This window comes from Uloborus diversus, chromosome 7, assembly GCF_026930045.1.
Source record: "Uloborus diversus isolate 005 chromosome 7, Udiv.v.3.1, whole genome shotgun sequence".
Classification (NCBI taxonomy): Eukaryota; Metazoa; Arthropoda; class Arachnida; order Araneae; family Uloboridae; genus Uloborus; species Uloborus diversus.
The window spans coordinates 48,189,319-48,205,425 of NC_072737.1; the positions used below are offsets into that span (position 1 = coordinate 48,189,319).

Genomic DNA, 16,107 nt, shown 5'->3' on the forward strand with positions numbered 1-16,107 from the left:
TTGGAATCTAAACGCATGGTTAAAGTCTTAAGTCCTTTTTCTACAGCCTATGTCTCGAGTTGGATTCAGGAACAATGAATTGCATGTCTACGGTACGAAATTTAAACCTCTACCTATCAGGTAAATTTTAAATTTTCTTCGGTACAGGACCCTCCAACACTTTATAAACGTATTTCATATCCCTAAATTTATCAGTTACATTTGTTTCTAGTAATTTCATTGGTAATGAATTGAGTGAAAAATTCGTGAAAAAATTGTTTCGTTGAAAAGTTTGATCAATTTATTAGCAAATGTTTTTCAAAAATTGATTTGATATTAGCTTTTTTTTTAATATATTGTTTTTTTTCCAGCTACTCGATTTATTGCGCAAAATATATTTTTTAATGATTGTTAAAAGCTTTATTTTATAAGTTTTTTATAAGTTCTCATAAGTATTTTATAAGTTTTAAGCACAATATGCAATACATACAAAGTTACCAATTAGTCTTGTAATGTTACCAATTAGCCTCCTACTGTGGAGAGATGGCCCGATCTTTTATTTAAACAACTCCGTCTACTAGAAGTAACTACTGCTACTAACAATGCTTGTCTAGGGCAGTAGTTTTACAAGAAACCACTTCGATGAAAATAAATGTGCAGAATTGTTATTGACACTCTTGTAAAATTTAAAGAAAAAGGTATTAAAATGCAAGTACTTAGCTTTGTTAAACAATGCAAAATAACGATATTTTACCGTAAACGCTCTGGTCAACCAACCTACACTTTTATCTGCACCCTCGAATTCTGTAATATCGTACAAATAAATCAATTTTCTCCGTGCTTACTTAACTTTTACTCCTCCCCCCCTCCCTCAAACTTCTTGGTACACTAGGGGGGTTCGAAAAAATCGATTTCTTTATTTCGAAATCGCGTCACCGCTCAAAAGCTTCAGTTTGGTACCCAAAATCGGGGAAAATAATTAAATACATTCTAAGTTGACATCTTCAGTTCGCGTATAAGGCTGAAAGTTTAAAAAAGTATGCTAAAAACTGAATTTTTCGAAAAATAATAAAAGTGGCATTTTCGTTCTTTCGTTTTTTTTTTCATAATGCAACAGCCGTAAATTGTCAGTATCTAGGATAGTTTGAACCTAAAAAAAAAATATTTTATAGCTTTTACATAAAATCTTTAGTTTGCTCATACGCCTTAGATTGCGCAGGAGATTTTAGCCCAATTTAAGGCGTATGCGCAAACGAAAGTTCTTTAAAAGCTATAAAATACTTTTTTAAGTTCAAACTACGCTATTTATTGACAATTTATAGCTTCGCGTTATAAAAATATTTAAAAAAAAACTAATTTTAATATTTAAAAAAAAAAATTTTAGCATATTTTTGAAACTTTCAGCCTTATGCTTGAACTGAAAATGTCAACTTAGATTTTTTTTAAAATTATTTTTCCCTAATTGAGGATGCCAAACTACAACTTTTGAGAGGTAACGCGATTCCGAAATAAAGAAATCAATTTTTTCGAACCACTCTATTTTTTTATCTTATAACAACATGTAAATTGCGGTTTTCTACAAAATGATTATCCTCTTATATGCAACAGGCATAACTTTTAAAGTGTATCAAATACATGGTAATTTTTGTGTGTCTGTTTCGACGATCTATTTTCAATTTATGATTCTCAATGAAAAGTATATGTTTACAAAGAAACTGTATTTATCTAGTTTATCAATGTAAGTCTGGTACTTGGTATTCCCCAAAATGTTAAGTCTTGTAAGTGTTTTTTTTTTTTTTTTTTTTGAGCAGTCACGATTGCTTATTGTTCTCATTTGACCGTTTTTGATGTCCGTGCCTTTTTCAGCTCGGACCAGGGACACCAGCACCACCGCCCACCGTCCTCTGCAGGGACGGCTCCGAGCACTGCCTCCTGGAATTCGTTTCTCCTGGTCGGTGGCGTCCATGTCCTACACACACGCACGTTCATACACACACATACACAAGCGCACTCATACATATACACACACGCTCATACACACACAAACACACACAAACACACGCTCATACACACACAAACACACGCTCATACACACACGCCTACGTGCATACACACAGGTCTACGCATACACACAAGCCTACACATGCAGCACTCGCGTCTACACACACACACAACTAACTATACACACGTAACCGCACAGGAGGAGGCGTAGGCTTGAGGGGACAGGAGCCGTTTCTTGAAACAATAGCCCCCAATGAGCAGGGCCCTGTCGCAACTCGTGATTGCAAAAAACATAATTTGAATTCAAAATTTCAGAATTCAAATTAATTTTTCTTTTTTTTTTTAACTTGTTTTAATTTTGAAAGAAAATAATTGTCACTGTAGCGTTCTTTTTTTCCCTCAAAAGATATGAAAGAAAAATCATAGTTAGGGAACGTTTTTAAATGCAGCGATAAACTTCTCAAATCTTAGCTGAGAGCTTATTATTGCTTTATTTATGAGGTGAGCTGATCTTGACAGGCTATTTCCTCTCTTATAAATAATTTATGAGATCTGCATTGAAAGCGATATCCCTGAACAATAGATAATATACAATATTGCAAGCGGGTGTGGATTGAATTGACTAAATAAAACTCTTAAGGAAATGCTGTAACAAAAGAATTTAGAAATCAAAACATAAACGAGTCAACTTTTATTTTGAATCGGAAGTAGTAAATGACAAAAGTAGTGACAAAAAAGTATTAGTTATCAAACTGTGTATTTTATTCTTAAAATTTATCTTTGTACGAAATGCTATAGGTCCTTTAATAAAGGGGTTTTAGATAGGGATTTCAAAATTTCAAAACATTGAAAATCTGCAGAGCACTGGGCTTTAGTGCTGAAAATGTGGAATTATCCTACTAGTAATAATTGTACAACATGTTGTTGCTATGATTTAATCTCTTCGGTTCTAGCAAGAAACTTGAATTTTAGAGATTTTTCGAAAAAAATCAAACTATGCGAATTTTTTGAAAATATTTGAAATTTCACAAAACGTTACGCTTTATTACGGGAATTTTGTAAAAATTCTTCAGCTCGTAAATTGAAAGCAAAACTTCGATATTACGCAGCAAGTTACCACCTGAAAGCCAGGGCTAATGTAGAACTACATACAACATAACAGACAGCCCGGTTATCACATCCAGAGACTATAGTTTCGTTCTTGTTTGAACTCATCTGTCAGGAGGGTTAAATAACCGATAACTTTATCTACCACTTTATTGGCGCTCTCAGCTTCAATGAGATGGCATCTGCCTCCAGCTCGGTTATTCACTATTCCAGACTGATGAGTTCTAACAAAATAAGTGCAATCCCTGGATGTGATAATGGGACTGCGTATGAGGCGTATTCTGTAATCACAACAGTATAATCCACTTCCACATCATTAGTATTCAATGTAACTGTTATTGTACTGTGATTGTGAATGTAAATGTCCATCCAAATGTAGTATTTAAATGTTTTAATAAAGACGTGGCCCTTGGCATTGGTCCACCGGAGCGCTCCTGGGCTCCGTGGGGGTGGGGGCTGCACTTTCTCGAGAGACTCCCACCTGATTGGTCATTGCAATGACAAGAACAATGGGCCCTCGGGGGCGATGTCTAGTACATTAATGTCTAGAACGATTAATATATATATTATTAATATATAATTTAGGATTATTATTATAAGACCCCTATATATATATATATATATATATATATATATATATATATATATATATATATAGGGTCCAATAATAGGATTTATTATAGGACTCCGATTAGTATATAATTTATGGCTATATCTAGTATATTGCTGGGAGTTCTGCCTTATCCCTGGCTTAGAGACGGTAAATTACTATTAAATACCCAAGCTTTGCCTTCAATTAACGATTCAAGTCGCACCATTCTGCGAACCCTCGCTGGATGGAAAAATTACTTTATCTACCAGTTTCTTTGAAATCTCAGCTTCAATGATATGACATCAGATGCCAGCTCGGTTATTCACTATTCCATACTGAGGAGTTCATAACATTCATATATTGCATGTTGGACTTGATGATTTTATAGAACTTGGTCATGGACCCAAAAAGCTGAACAAATGACAAAGAAGTCTTTGAATTATTTGGTATTCCGAATGCTACTGCTGTTGATCAAAAATATTTCTGAAGGTTATGGTTGGGAGACGAAGTTACGACTCGCTCTATAACGGGAACTAAACGTTAGAGCAAATTCGGAACTACGTTTATAAACGAGCTTCTTCTGAAATTTTCCTTTTCCTTTTAAGTTTATTATATAAGTTGAAGACAAGTGCAGACATCTTTAGCATTAGCTAACCAGTTTAGTCTCGAACAATTTAATTTGAAGAATTTGATTCAATCAAATATGTTTAAAACTTAGAGAATGGTGACACATTTTTGATTTGAAATTATGAGAGTTTTCTCAAAAAAAAAATAATAATAATAATAATAATAACAATAATAATAATAACTTCTAACGAAAGAGTTCTTTTTAAAATATGTGTCTTAATTGTGTGTTACAAATTACTTCTTTCTGTTATCATTCATATTCAACTTTTGAACAAACAAATCTTTTGGAAGTCAGTATATGCAATGAAAATATTATCATTAAAGCCGGAGGACTTTTGATCACTAATTGTATCAATCAGACATCTAGAATGTGCTTCAAATGGAAAACAAAGTTTTTAGAGATCATCCCATTATACTTTTTAGTGCTTATCAATTATTCTTTTCTCATATTTAATGAAAAAAGTGCCATAATAAATAATAAACACTTAATACATTTATTGCTAATATCAAAAACGTGTGTATGTATCGTATATAACATAGAAGGATATAATAATAGAAAATTAATATCTTCCTCTATCAAATTTTTAAATTAAAATGTTATTTATGCTTACCCGTCAAAATTAATTTTTAACAAAATGTCGAGTTTAGTAAAAGAAAATAAATATATTTTTCAAAAAAAACCCGCGTTTTCAGACGTTAAAGTAAAAGTAAAAATGCATGAAAAAAAAAAAAAAAAATATATATATATATATATATATATATATATATATATATATATATGACATAGTTTTTGATATGCTTGTATTTTTGTTCGAACAGAAAAGAGAACTAAGGAAGACCCAATTATGAAAAATATTTTTTCCTTCTCTACATTAACAAGAAAATTTAAAAGTGAAGGCATTCTTTTTATGAATGGCAATGTATTGCTGCATAATCAATCACTGTCATATTCTTGAAGCAAAAATATATATATTGCAATACTCCAGCTGACAGAAGAGAATGTATAAGAAAGGAAACATTGATGCATTCTTACGATAATGCATATTATCGCTGAACTGTATTTTCGGTTTAAAAAGCAGTTCAAAGATATTTTTCAAGAAATTTGCTTCAAAATATTTTTTTTATTATGTATTACTTTTAATTTGCATATTTTCAGAGAATTTAAGTGCGTTAATTTTTTAACGTTCAATAAATCCATTAGTTATAATTAAATGTTATCATTCCACTTAGTCTTTTTTAATTTTTTGAGTACATAACATTAAATAAGATGAATTTCAAATGTTAAGAAGTATACTTTCAAATAGCAATTTTCAGAATGATTTTTTTGAGATAAAAAAAAAGTAATATTAATGCTGATTTATTGATAAAGCATTGATGTAGCTCAGTAGTACATAATGGTTTCTAACACTTTTTTAAACAAGTGAAAGACGTTTTTCCGATAATTTTATGATACTTTTCTGGGTCAAAGCAACACATCTCTGGTAAGAGTACGTTTTATTGATCGATATGTTTTTTCTTCTATCCTTTTTTTTTTTCAATATTGTTGGTAGAAGCCTGTGATAAAGCTCTTATTTAATTCTTAGTTTTTTACTTGACAAATCCACGAACAAAATAAATATGATTAGTGAAATCTTACTTGAATGCAATGGAATATTTATTTTTGTTGGGATAAGAAATATAAATTGAAAAATTAAAAGATAAACAGTTACTGTTTTTACTATCACGTCACGGAAGGATCGAAACTTTTATAACCTTGTTATGTTTCGCTGACTAACAACAATTTCTTCATCACACTATTTTTAGAACAATGAATGTATATAAGATAAAACAGAATGGGGTTGTTTCCTTCAGTCAAAAGTACTACTTTTAGTCATTGAAATTGATAGAATGAGTAAAAAAAATAACATGGACCCAGAAATGACTTTCATTTTCCAAACAGTTATTTTTTAATTATTTTTTTAAAAATGTCGATTTTGAAAACAAGGCGTGGTTTTATGACGTCACAAACGATGCAATTTGGCGCATCTTTCTACCACGGTTCCATGTGATGATAATCAAGAAGCGAATTAAAATTGCGCTTTACGCTTGCTATCAACCATATCGTTGACAATACACGTGAGTAAAGATGCGAACTAAATATTTCGTTCTGTCAATGGCAACACTGAACAGCATTTTATCATTTGTGAGTCACACGACAGAAGCGTAAACAATGAAAGCGCACCGATTTAAGTATTTTTTTAAAATATTAAACTTAAACAAATTATTTAAAAAATGGTTAGATCCTATGTTTTCAAACATGTTCTTTCAGAAAAAACTACTTTTAAAATTTTGGAAACAACCCCATTGGACAGTAGTTTCCAGCGATCTTCATTTCAACTGCAGAAAAAAACAAGCAGACTATTAAGTTTTAACAAAGATTGTCATAAATATGAAGGAAACACAAATATTTCGAGTTATAAAAAAACAGATTAGTTTTTTAATTTTTTTTCAAGAAGAACTATAAAAAATATTGATAAACCCTTAATAATCTAAAAGGCATTTTTTTTATCATTATAATTTTCAGTCATAGAAATAAAGTTTGATTTCTGAAAATAACGAAGTTGTCTAAAAAATGCAATAGAAACCGCTCGAAAGTCCATCTGTCATCAGAATAAAGAAACGTTTGTTGGTTTCTGACATAGCTGATATCTTTCCTCCTCTTTTTTTTTTATCTCCAAAAGATGCTTATAGGATTAAATTCCCTGCACACTGATCCGAAAAAAGGAATAAAGGGAAAGCGAACAAAAAAGTTGATGTTGATAATACCACGTGATGGATGATTTTTTTTCTGATTGGTAGCAAAAAAATGAAATGTATATATATCAGAAGAAAAAGATTTCCCTAACATATGCCCTATAATTCTGAATAAATGTTACGGTGTCATGAACTGATGTGAAATGATTTCCATTTGAGTATCCATTTCTGTGAATTGAGAATGTGTTACAAATTTATTTTCAATACTTTTCTTTGAGAACAGATGGTAGGAATGCATAGAGAATTCAGATTAATAAAAAAAATCAATAGGTTTTGTAGGTTTGTTTTCTGTTTATGAATCAATAGATATATTGTAAATTAAAAACCAACTATTGAATTGTCTGTTTACAGCAAAAGGACCTTTTATTAAATAGTAGTTTCCTTTCGCAGAAAAAAAATTCCCGCAAGTATGACAAAATTAAATCAGAAGAAAACTATAGAAAAATAAAAACTATCAAGGAGCATTTACTAAGGACATTTTGTTTCTCTAATGGGGCTGTGTTAGAAGTAGTCTTTTGCAGACTTGGAGCGTTCCGCGGATATATCGTCCATATTTTCCATATTTTCATGTGGAACCACTATCATAGGTTGCTTTTACCATGAGAGTTTGAACGCCCAGTTTCCCCACTAGATGAAAGCACCTGGGCTCTATTTTGTTGCGAGATTGCTCTAGTAATTTAATTTTGCCATGAACACTCTATGCCAAACGAGTGCTCGTGGGATCTTTTACATTCCGCATAGTCATACGACATGGACACTGTCCATTTTCTGCATCTTGAAAAACCGACGACTTTGGAATAAACCTGCGCCTTTGGGCGGAAGAGAGCAGCGTCTAATGTCTAATCACTATACCATTACGTCAGCTACAAAAGGTATTTAAAAGTAGGGGAATCTGAGGCAAAATGAAGAAGCGGAGCAAATTGAAACGGCGAAATATTTACTTTGCTTTCAAAGCCGCCTATACGGTAATATTTTAACTATTTAGTAACACTTGTAATCTCTTCCAGTCAAAAAGAAGAAATATTAGATTTGCCTCTGAAAATCTAAGAATATGATGATAAAAGTAATTTTGAAAATATAATACTCATATTGTAATATTTATTGAAAGTCCAAAAATATTTTTGTCATTAATAAATGTTAAATTTCTTGTTTTAAACATTTTTAATATTAATTAAGATCGACTAATATTTGGCGCAATATTTCTTTGTTTAATATTAAGCTTATTTGTATGTTGAATTCTTCATACAATTAGTCAAGTGCATGTGGAGCAAAGCGGATAGGGCAAAGTGAAATAGTTCATTTCATTTGCATATTCAATATTTAATCAAATTACCTACGTATTCATTTATTATTTGTTTCATTCACATTTCTTCATTTAATATTGTCATCATTTTATGAAGACATTGTTATTTTATCTTATTTACTTATTTTTTTTTAGTGGTCTTACACTTTCCTCTCCAGCAGGTCTGCTAATGCACAGTAACTGGTTTCAACTAGTTTTATTTGTCATGAAGAAGGTAACTACAAATATTTATTTATGAATTTCAACTTCCTTGCTGGTTTTGATGTACATTTTTGGCATTTCTCTCTACCCCATAAATACTTCACTTTAGGAAAAAATGGGAAAAAGCTAAGTTTTTTTCCTTCCTAATATTGGAAGATTACATTTTGATGAAAATTATACTTTTTTGTGTATTTTTCAATATTTCAGGGAGTAATTTAATTATTTGTATTACCTTTTAAATAATATGTCATTGCGTTAGGAGGATTGAACGGGTAGCATGCAACCATTGGGCCACGGATTAAGTATTGTTACTGTAAAACTTGTTAAGCATCACAACTGAATATGTATGGCGCAAAACCTCTCGAGAAAATAAGTGGGGCGTTTACATAATAATAATAATATATAATATGTAATAAACTAGATAAATAAAGTGGAGTAATGTTACCATAAATGACTGCAATTTGAAAATGTTTACCATAGAGATTCAGATTTTGAATTTACCCTCATAAACAAATGCACAGTTTACTCACCTACTACAATGACTTTCATAACAGAATTCATAGTCCTTGAGCGTCTATAATCCACACGACACCTATATTCCCCACCGTCATTGTCTTTCACTGGCTTAATATTCAAAATCGCCAAAGTCCGATTCATAGAAAAAGTTGCTCTGCCTTCAAGATGTTTGTTGGAAAATTTCTTTGGCGTGACTCCATGAGCCTGTCTAGTATCTACACTGTAAATAGGGTTGCCGGAATCTCCTCGATACCACAATATTAGAGTCACTTGATCATCCGGTATTGCTGCTGTTACGTTGCACGGAATGTTGAGCTCTGTTCCAATCACTGCAGTGTGTTCACTGTATTCTGGAAATAAATAATTAATGCTGTTAGTGAAGTGTTGAAAAAAAAGTCACCTTATTAAACACAATTTGAGAATTTATTATTTTATTGATAGTAGTTTAAATAATAAAACTAAATGTTCATTATTAGCATTTTATGAACTCCTAACTCCTTTAAAATCTTTAAGACATAATTAGTAACTATTAACAATAACCTCCGATGTTTGTACTTTTTACTAAGGAACCACACAAAGCGTGTAATAATTGGAAACGAGCTGATGTGTGTATCACATGACTTCCTTTACTCCAATTTAATGATAAAAGTGCCTCGGAGTAAGCAAAGAAGCACTATAAATATTTTCACCCCAAGTTTATTGCAAAACGGAGCAGAAAAAAAAAATTTATACAGCTAATTTTTCCCAACGGTGGTAATTTTAATAAGAGTCAATGGTTCACTCTCTGAATATGGCCAACTTGAAACCAGATTTTGAAAAAAAGTCGTCAAATTTGTCGACAAATTGGAGACAAAACTTGGCGACCAAAAGAGGGGCGATATATAGCCAAGATTATCGCCCCATTATCGCCAAGAATATCGTCACATTAAAACACCACTTGAGTTTGCATTGAAATTAACAATGATTTTCCCTCAAAAAGGTGTAAAGGACCTCTTTAGAAACATCCGAATGCAACCAAAAGAAAAGATGCACAACTAGACCCCACTAGGAGTCTACGTATTACATTTCAACTTTCTAGGACATAAAATGTTTGAGTTATGCGAGATATATACGCACATACGCAGATATACGTGCATACAGACGTTACAAGAAAACTCGTTGTAATCAACTCGGGGATCGTTAAAATGGATATTTCTCGTGTTTATACGTTCTTAAGCACTTGTGGTCGGGACTCATCTCACTCGGGAAAAAACTCAATATTCATTCGGGGGCGATCAAAATGGAAATTAAGGCCGATTTTTTAATGAATTTTTTTTCGCGAAGAAAATACTTCCTTTACTATGTAAAAGGTGGTAAAAAAGGTCGCATTCGGAAGTGACATTTAAGAGAATTTTTGACGCAAAAATCATTTACCCGAGTGCACTTATTATTGATACAGAGGGTCTTTTCACCTTCAATTTATCATCAAGTTTTAAAGATTTGGTAAGAAATTGTAAGTGAATGTGATTTCATTGTCTGTAAGTAGGAATGCCATCTATCTGCAAAGCGTGTGAAAGACGTCTTCCATTATTCACCGGTACTCGCTAAATTTGGTGATTTTTCTGAAAATTTTGGCTGACTTTAAGACTTCATAATTTGATAACGAAAACACGAGGGCAAAAAATGTTCGCGTCCAAAAGCATGTTTTACTATGTTCTCCTGATTGCTACTTATTTAAATATTTTTCATCGTTCGGCTATCTTAGTTTCTTTATTAGTCTTCGCTACTTTATCCTTTTTTGTTGTTGTTGTTGTTGTTGTGTTTTGTTTTTGTTTTGTTTTTTCCCTTCAACTCAGAGTCGGAAAGTATCTTCACAGCTTTCCATCACCGAGAGAGGTTGTTTTATAAATTCAGTTTATAAAAGTAAACGAGAGAAAAATAGAGGTCTCTAAGTATACGTTAAATTGATTCTTTTTTATATTTTATTCGCTTTTATTTGTTATATCTATAACCAAATAAAGAGTTTGCAGGAAAGTGTTGGGATCTCATAAACTACAGTGGACGCCGGTTAATTGAATCAGTGGTTAATTGAATCAACCACTTTAATGAATTAACTCGTCAGAACAGAACAAAATCCAACTTTTTATTGAGTTAGCCGCTTTATTGAATCAGCCCTTTATGGAATCAAAACAGTTTAGAACAAACGTGATTCATATAAGCGACGGCCACTGCACTTAAATTTTAGTGAGCATTCCCTCAATGAAAGTCAAAATTTATTTTTCCACTGCATATTTAATTAATTATACTGATTTGTTTTAACGAACTAATTTGCGTATGCCTTTACAATATTCTATCCCTTTTCAGTCACCCCTGAAAACGGATCATGCAAAATTTTATTCCACGTGTCGAAGCTTCTTTGGATAGTCACTGCTTTGTTTCGCACTTTTCCTTTTGTGATTTCTGTAAGAAGTGTTTCCTATAGTTGTTTGCTGAATATCAAAGTTTGTGAATAAGGATGTAGAATTTTAGCAGAACATTATATTTCTTTGTTTTTACAAAGCAAAACATTAAAAGTTTTCTTTGTGGGGTTCAAATTTGGTTTGGGGTATTATAAAAAACCCTTTATAAGTTGACCACTTGGTTTATTTTTTAAAATTTTATTCAGCAAATCATTTTATTTTATTATAGCTTTCCAAGAATATATTTTATACGAGACCAGCATTTTACTTATCTAAATGAAACAGCAGCATAACTAAACCTCCTTTTGAGTTTAACCACATGGTAAAACTACTAAGGACCCTTTTATTTCTCAAACTGGTTTTTCTTTTGTTGATCTTCAACAGCTTTTTTGAACTATGAGAGTCCAGCTTGTTGCTCTTTGTGTTATAGTTTTACATAAAATGGCTTCAAAAAGAAAGTTAGTTGAACTTGAGATTGATAAAAAGAATGAAATATTAAAAGTAATTAAAAATGGAAGGGAGAAATCCAAAGAAAATTAGCTGGGACACATATGGAATTTCCATAACTAGTCTAATAAGTGAACCAAACTTTAATAAGGAGTTATTTTTGAAAAGTAGATCATCATGGGGTTATAAACGTAAATGAGAAAAATTTGTAACTTTTGAGAAGCTATGAATTTTTAGGAACAATTAATATCAAATGAATAACTTTTAATAAACAATATTTTTTTTTTTTTTTTGATCCATTTACTGAAATTTTAAATTTGTGTGACACATTATACCTCATTCTGGGAAAATAATCTCTAAAAATATTTGAATAACATTTTAAATTATTGTTTCAAAGTAATGCTAAACAATGAAAGTGAGTTGAACAGAAAGATTAACTGTCAATCAGTCAAAAAATGAATACATGGTGCAAGGAAATGACAAAAAAAAAATCATTATCCCCTTTATAAGTTGACCACCTGTCTAAGTTGACCACCAAAGTACTGCACCGCAAGTGGTCAACTTACACAGGTTTCACTGTAACACGAATAAAAACACATTGTGATAGACGAAAATTTTATCAATTAAAGTGTAAAGCGATGAAATGTATGATATTGAACTGTTACTAATTGAAACGTAATTAACTATTTGATACATGGCATTTTAAATTATTAATCAAAGCCGTAAAATGGAACAGCCATGTTAAAGATATTAAGTTCAAAAAAATTACTACAAATAATTGTGGTCTCTAATTTAAGAAGTAACTATTAAAACATTGATTTTAGCATTCTGTTTTAACTGATCATTTAATAAACGATAAGAAACTAAGAAAATAGTAATAAAGTAGCACACACTGTGAAAAAAAATTTCAGTTTTGAAACTTTAGTATTAGAGTTTAAAATTTAATTAACCAATTAAAAATAAACAGGTCCTATAGAAAGTTATCTGCTTATGCGATACATTTGCAAATTTTTATTAAAGATGACTACACTGCTTTTATTACTAATCTTTAAGATAACTAGACAGAAGCAATAGTTTATAAGTATCTCTCAGTTGATGGTCTACCCCGGTAAAGGTTTAACCGGTAAAAACCTCACCGGAATAGATGCGGGAATGAGATTCCGTGGAGTTTAAACAATAATTAAATAGCAAACACGTATCTCAGAAAAGTGTAGATTATAAATTACTTTCTTATTGAGCTCCAAGGTAAATTTAAGGAAACATCCTAAACCAGAATTAAGTGGTGTTTGCTTGTTTAATGTTAGTGAAACATTATCTTTTTTAATATTAGCTCTAATAAAATAGCATAAGTGTATTTCATCAATTTAACAATGCATCGTGCTTAAGTTTCACATATGACACATAATATTTTACTAGTATTTATATAAATATTTTTCTTAAACATAGATATTTTTCCCGCCAAGCAATAATTCTGTTTCAATATGAACTCCTTTCAATAGAAAAGCTTTTACACAGCGGCAAAAAACTGCGCAACTAAATATTCGGAAAAAATAATAATATAAGCAATATTTTGTTTATGAATATGGATGAAAAAAATACACGTATGCTCTGACTCCAAAAAAGGGGTGTTTGCTTTTGTAGGACCTGTCAAGTTAGAAAGTAGTTAATGGCATAAGGGTTTGGAAGGAGTTAATGATGACAGAATATGAAAAAATCAATAAACTTGATCTACCCCTAGAGATATGGCACCGATCTAGAGTATAGCCGCTAATAAAATTTATGCACATAATTTGAAGTTATCAGAGGATTAGCTAGAAAATAATGGTTGGAAAAAGAGACATTTTTTCGATACAGAGACGTATTACTTTTTACGTTTTTTCTGAACGGTAACAAAGCATTTTCGGGCACCTTTTTGTTTTTTTATAAGGAAAAGACGATAAATTTTGCCAGTAATATCAATACAGCAAGAACTCATTAATAACTTATGTTAATTTTGGGGAAACTTCAGAAATGCATAGTAAAAGATGGTAAATAACTTTCGTTTAAATTATTTATAAAAAGAATAATTTCATACCTAACGACTTACACAGTCTGCTGTAAAAATAACCGAACTTTTTAGTAGCAGAATAAAATAAGAGTTGTTATATATTTTAAAGCTAATGTTTATACCAAATAGGATCCATTTGATTCAATACAGTGTTTTCAACTGTGAACCGGTTTATCCAAGTTCTCTTTAAATTTGGTTTTGAGAATGTTGTTCAGCACCTGCGTCATAGCTACTCGAATGACTGGAACATCATCGTAAAATAGCTGATTTCAGTGCAGTTTTCTGTTTTAAGAACAAAAACTAGTCACACGGTGATAGATCAGGTGAATATGGAGGGTAATCGAGGTTAAAAATCAATTTCATGTTTATGGAACTGAAAACTGCAATAATAAAAGATTTCACTATTATGCTCGTGCCATTTAAGCAGCCGTGACATCAATGCTAAAGAGCATAGCCAAAACCGAAAGTAAAAAGTATATGGATGAATTGGTTGACCGATTAAAACGTTGTATTGAGTAAAATGGATCGTATTTTGAATAAATATTAGGTTTTAAATATAGTATATTACCATACTTACCTGATTCTACCATGAAAAAGTTCGGTTATTTTTAGATTACGCAGTGTGAGTCAGCAAGATTGCCTAGAATGTTTTTCAATTATATTTTACACAAATAATACCAAAATTTTGATCATTGTTTTTGAAATGAAGCTTGTGAAATCATACAATAGCAACTTAAGACTCGTTCGGTTATCCAATTCAGCGACTGCAGTTTGGTCCTTGTTATGGACTCATGAGTCTGGAATAGAAAATAACCAAGCTGGAGCAGGTATCATTTCATTAAAGTTAAAGCTGCCTTATAAACTGGTAGATAAAGTAAATATATCTTACCAGACATGGTGAACTTCAGCTCGTAAATCGAACGCAAGGATTGGATATTAAGCAATAAGTTACCGCATATAAGCCAGGGCAAAGGCAGAACTACATACAATGTACCGACATGCGGGTGATTAACTTGGTGCTTAATACCCAATCATTGCCTTCAATTTACGAGTTGAACTGCACCATGTCTGCGGAATAGCTGCTGAGATAAATTTACTTTATATATAACAGTTTGTAGAGTAGACACTATCAGCTTCCATGATTTGACATTTGTCCCCAGCTCGGTTATTCCCTATTCCAGACTGATGAGTCCATAACAAGGACGAAACTGCAGTCTCTGGTTGGGATAACGAGCTGTCTGTCGGGGTGCTCGTCCCGACAACATTTCAAATTCACCTAAAACAATAATGATTTTCTGCAAAAAACTACATAACTATGACTTTTTTTTTTTTTTTTTTTTTGCCTTCCTGGGTTTAATTTTCAATCCAATAGGCTTGCTTTCGTAATTGTATTCTTGAAGCATTGTTTCAGTATTTCAAATAAGAAATCAAGCAAAACAATTTATTCTTCAAGTCTTTAATCCTTTATAAATTATCCTTCCATTTTTATGTTTTTCCATTCCCAATTTATGTTCCTAAACACTTCTTTAAATAATGTATTGAACAGTTTAGGCAAAATTTATTTTTCCCTTACTGGTAAGATCAGAATTTTCATATGATAAACTACTTTTTAAACTATTTTATGAATAAGCTGTACCTTTAATTTATACTGTAATACTTTTCATAAGCAGGAAACCATAACAATTAATTTTGTATTTTATGTTTACCAAAATGATTATGCTATCCTTTACATATTTTAACTAATACATAAATACGCTAAATCTCCAGTTTATACAACACTAGCTGTCTCCAAAGTTACATTATACTTAAAATCACATAAATAAAAAACAACATATAGTAACTTATGATGAGTTCTAAGATAAATGATTTGTATTTTAATTTTTTTTTACATGTCCTTCAAATTTCCACGTATGTATTAATATTAATCTTTCATTACATATCAAGCAAATATTGTTTTTCTATTCTGTAAACAATTTTTTTGATAAAAATATAAGCTACTACTAGTAATTTACAGTTTGTCGTTGGATAAAAAATAATGTGTGTCATGCATTTTGAT

General features: G+C 31.2%; 1 protein-coding gene across 2 annotated transcripts in view; it reads right to left on the reverse strand.

Annotated features, from left to right (window-relative positions):
- LOC129225837 (nephrin-like) overlaps positions 1–16,107 on the reverse strand; it is a 298,382-nt gene that overhangs the window by 80,689 nt on the left and 201,586 nt on the right. For both annotated transcript variants that reach the window (XM_054860356.1, XM_054860357.1), the window contains exon 2: positions 9,134–9,469. In XM_054860356.1, coding sequence (XP_054716331.1) covers positions 9,134–9,469 — 336 coding nt within the window. The remainder of the gene's footprint in view (positions 1–9,133; positions 9,470–16,107) is intronic.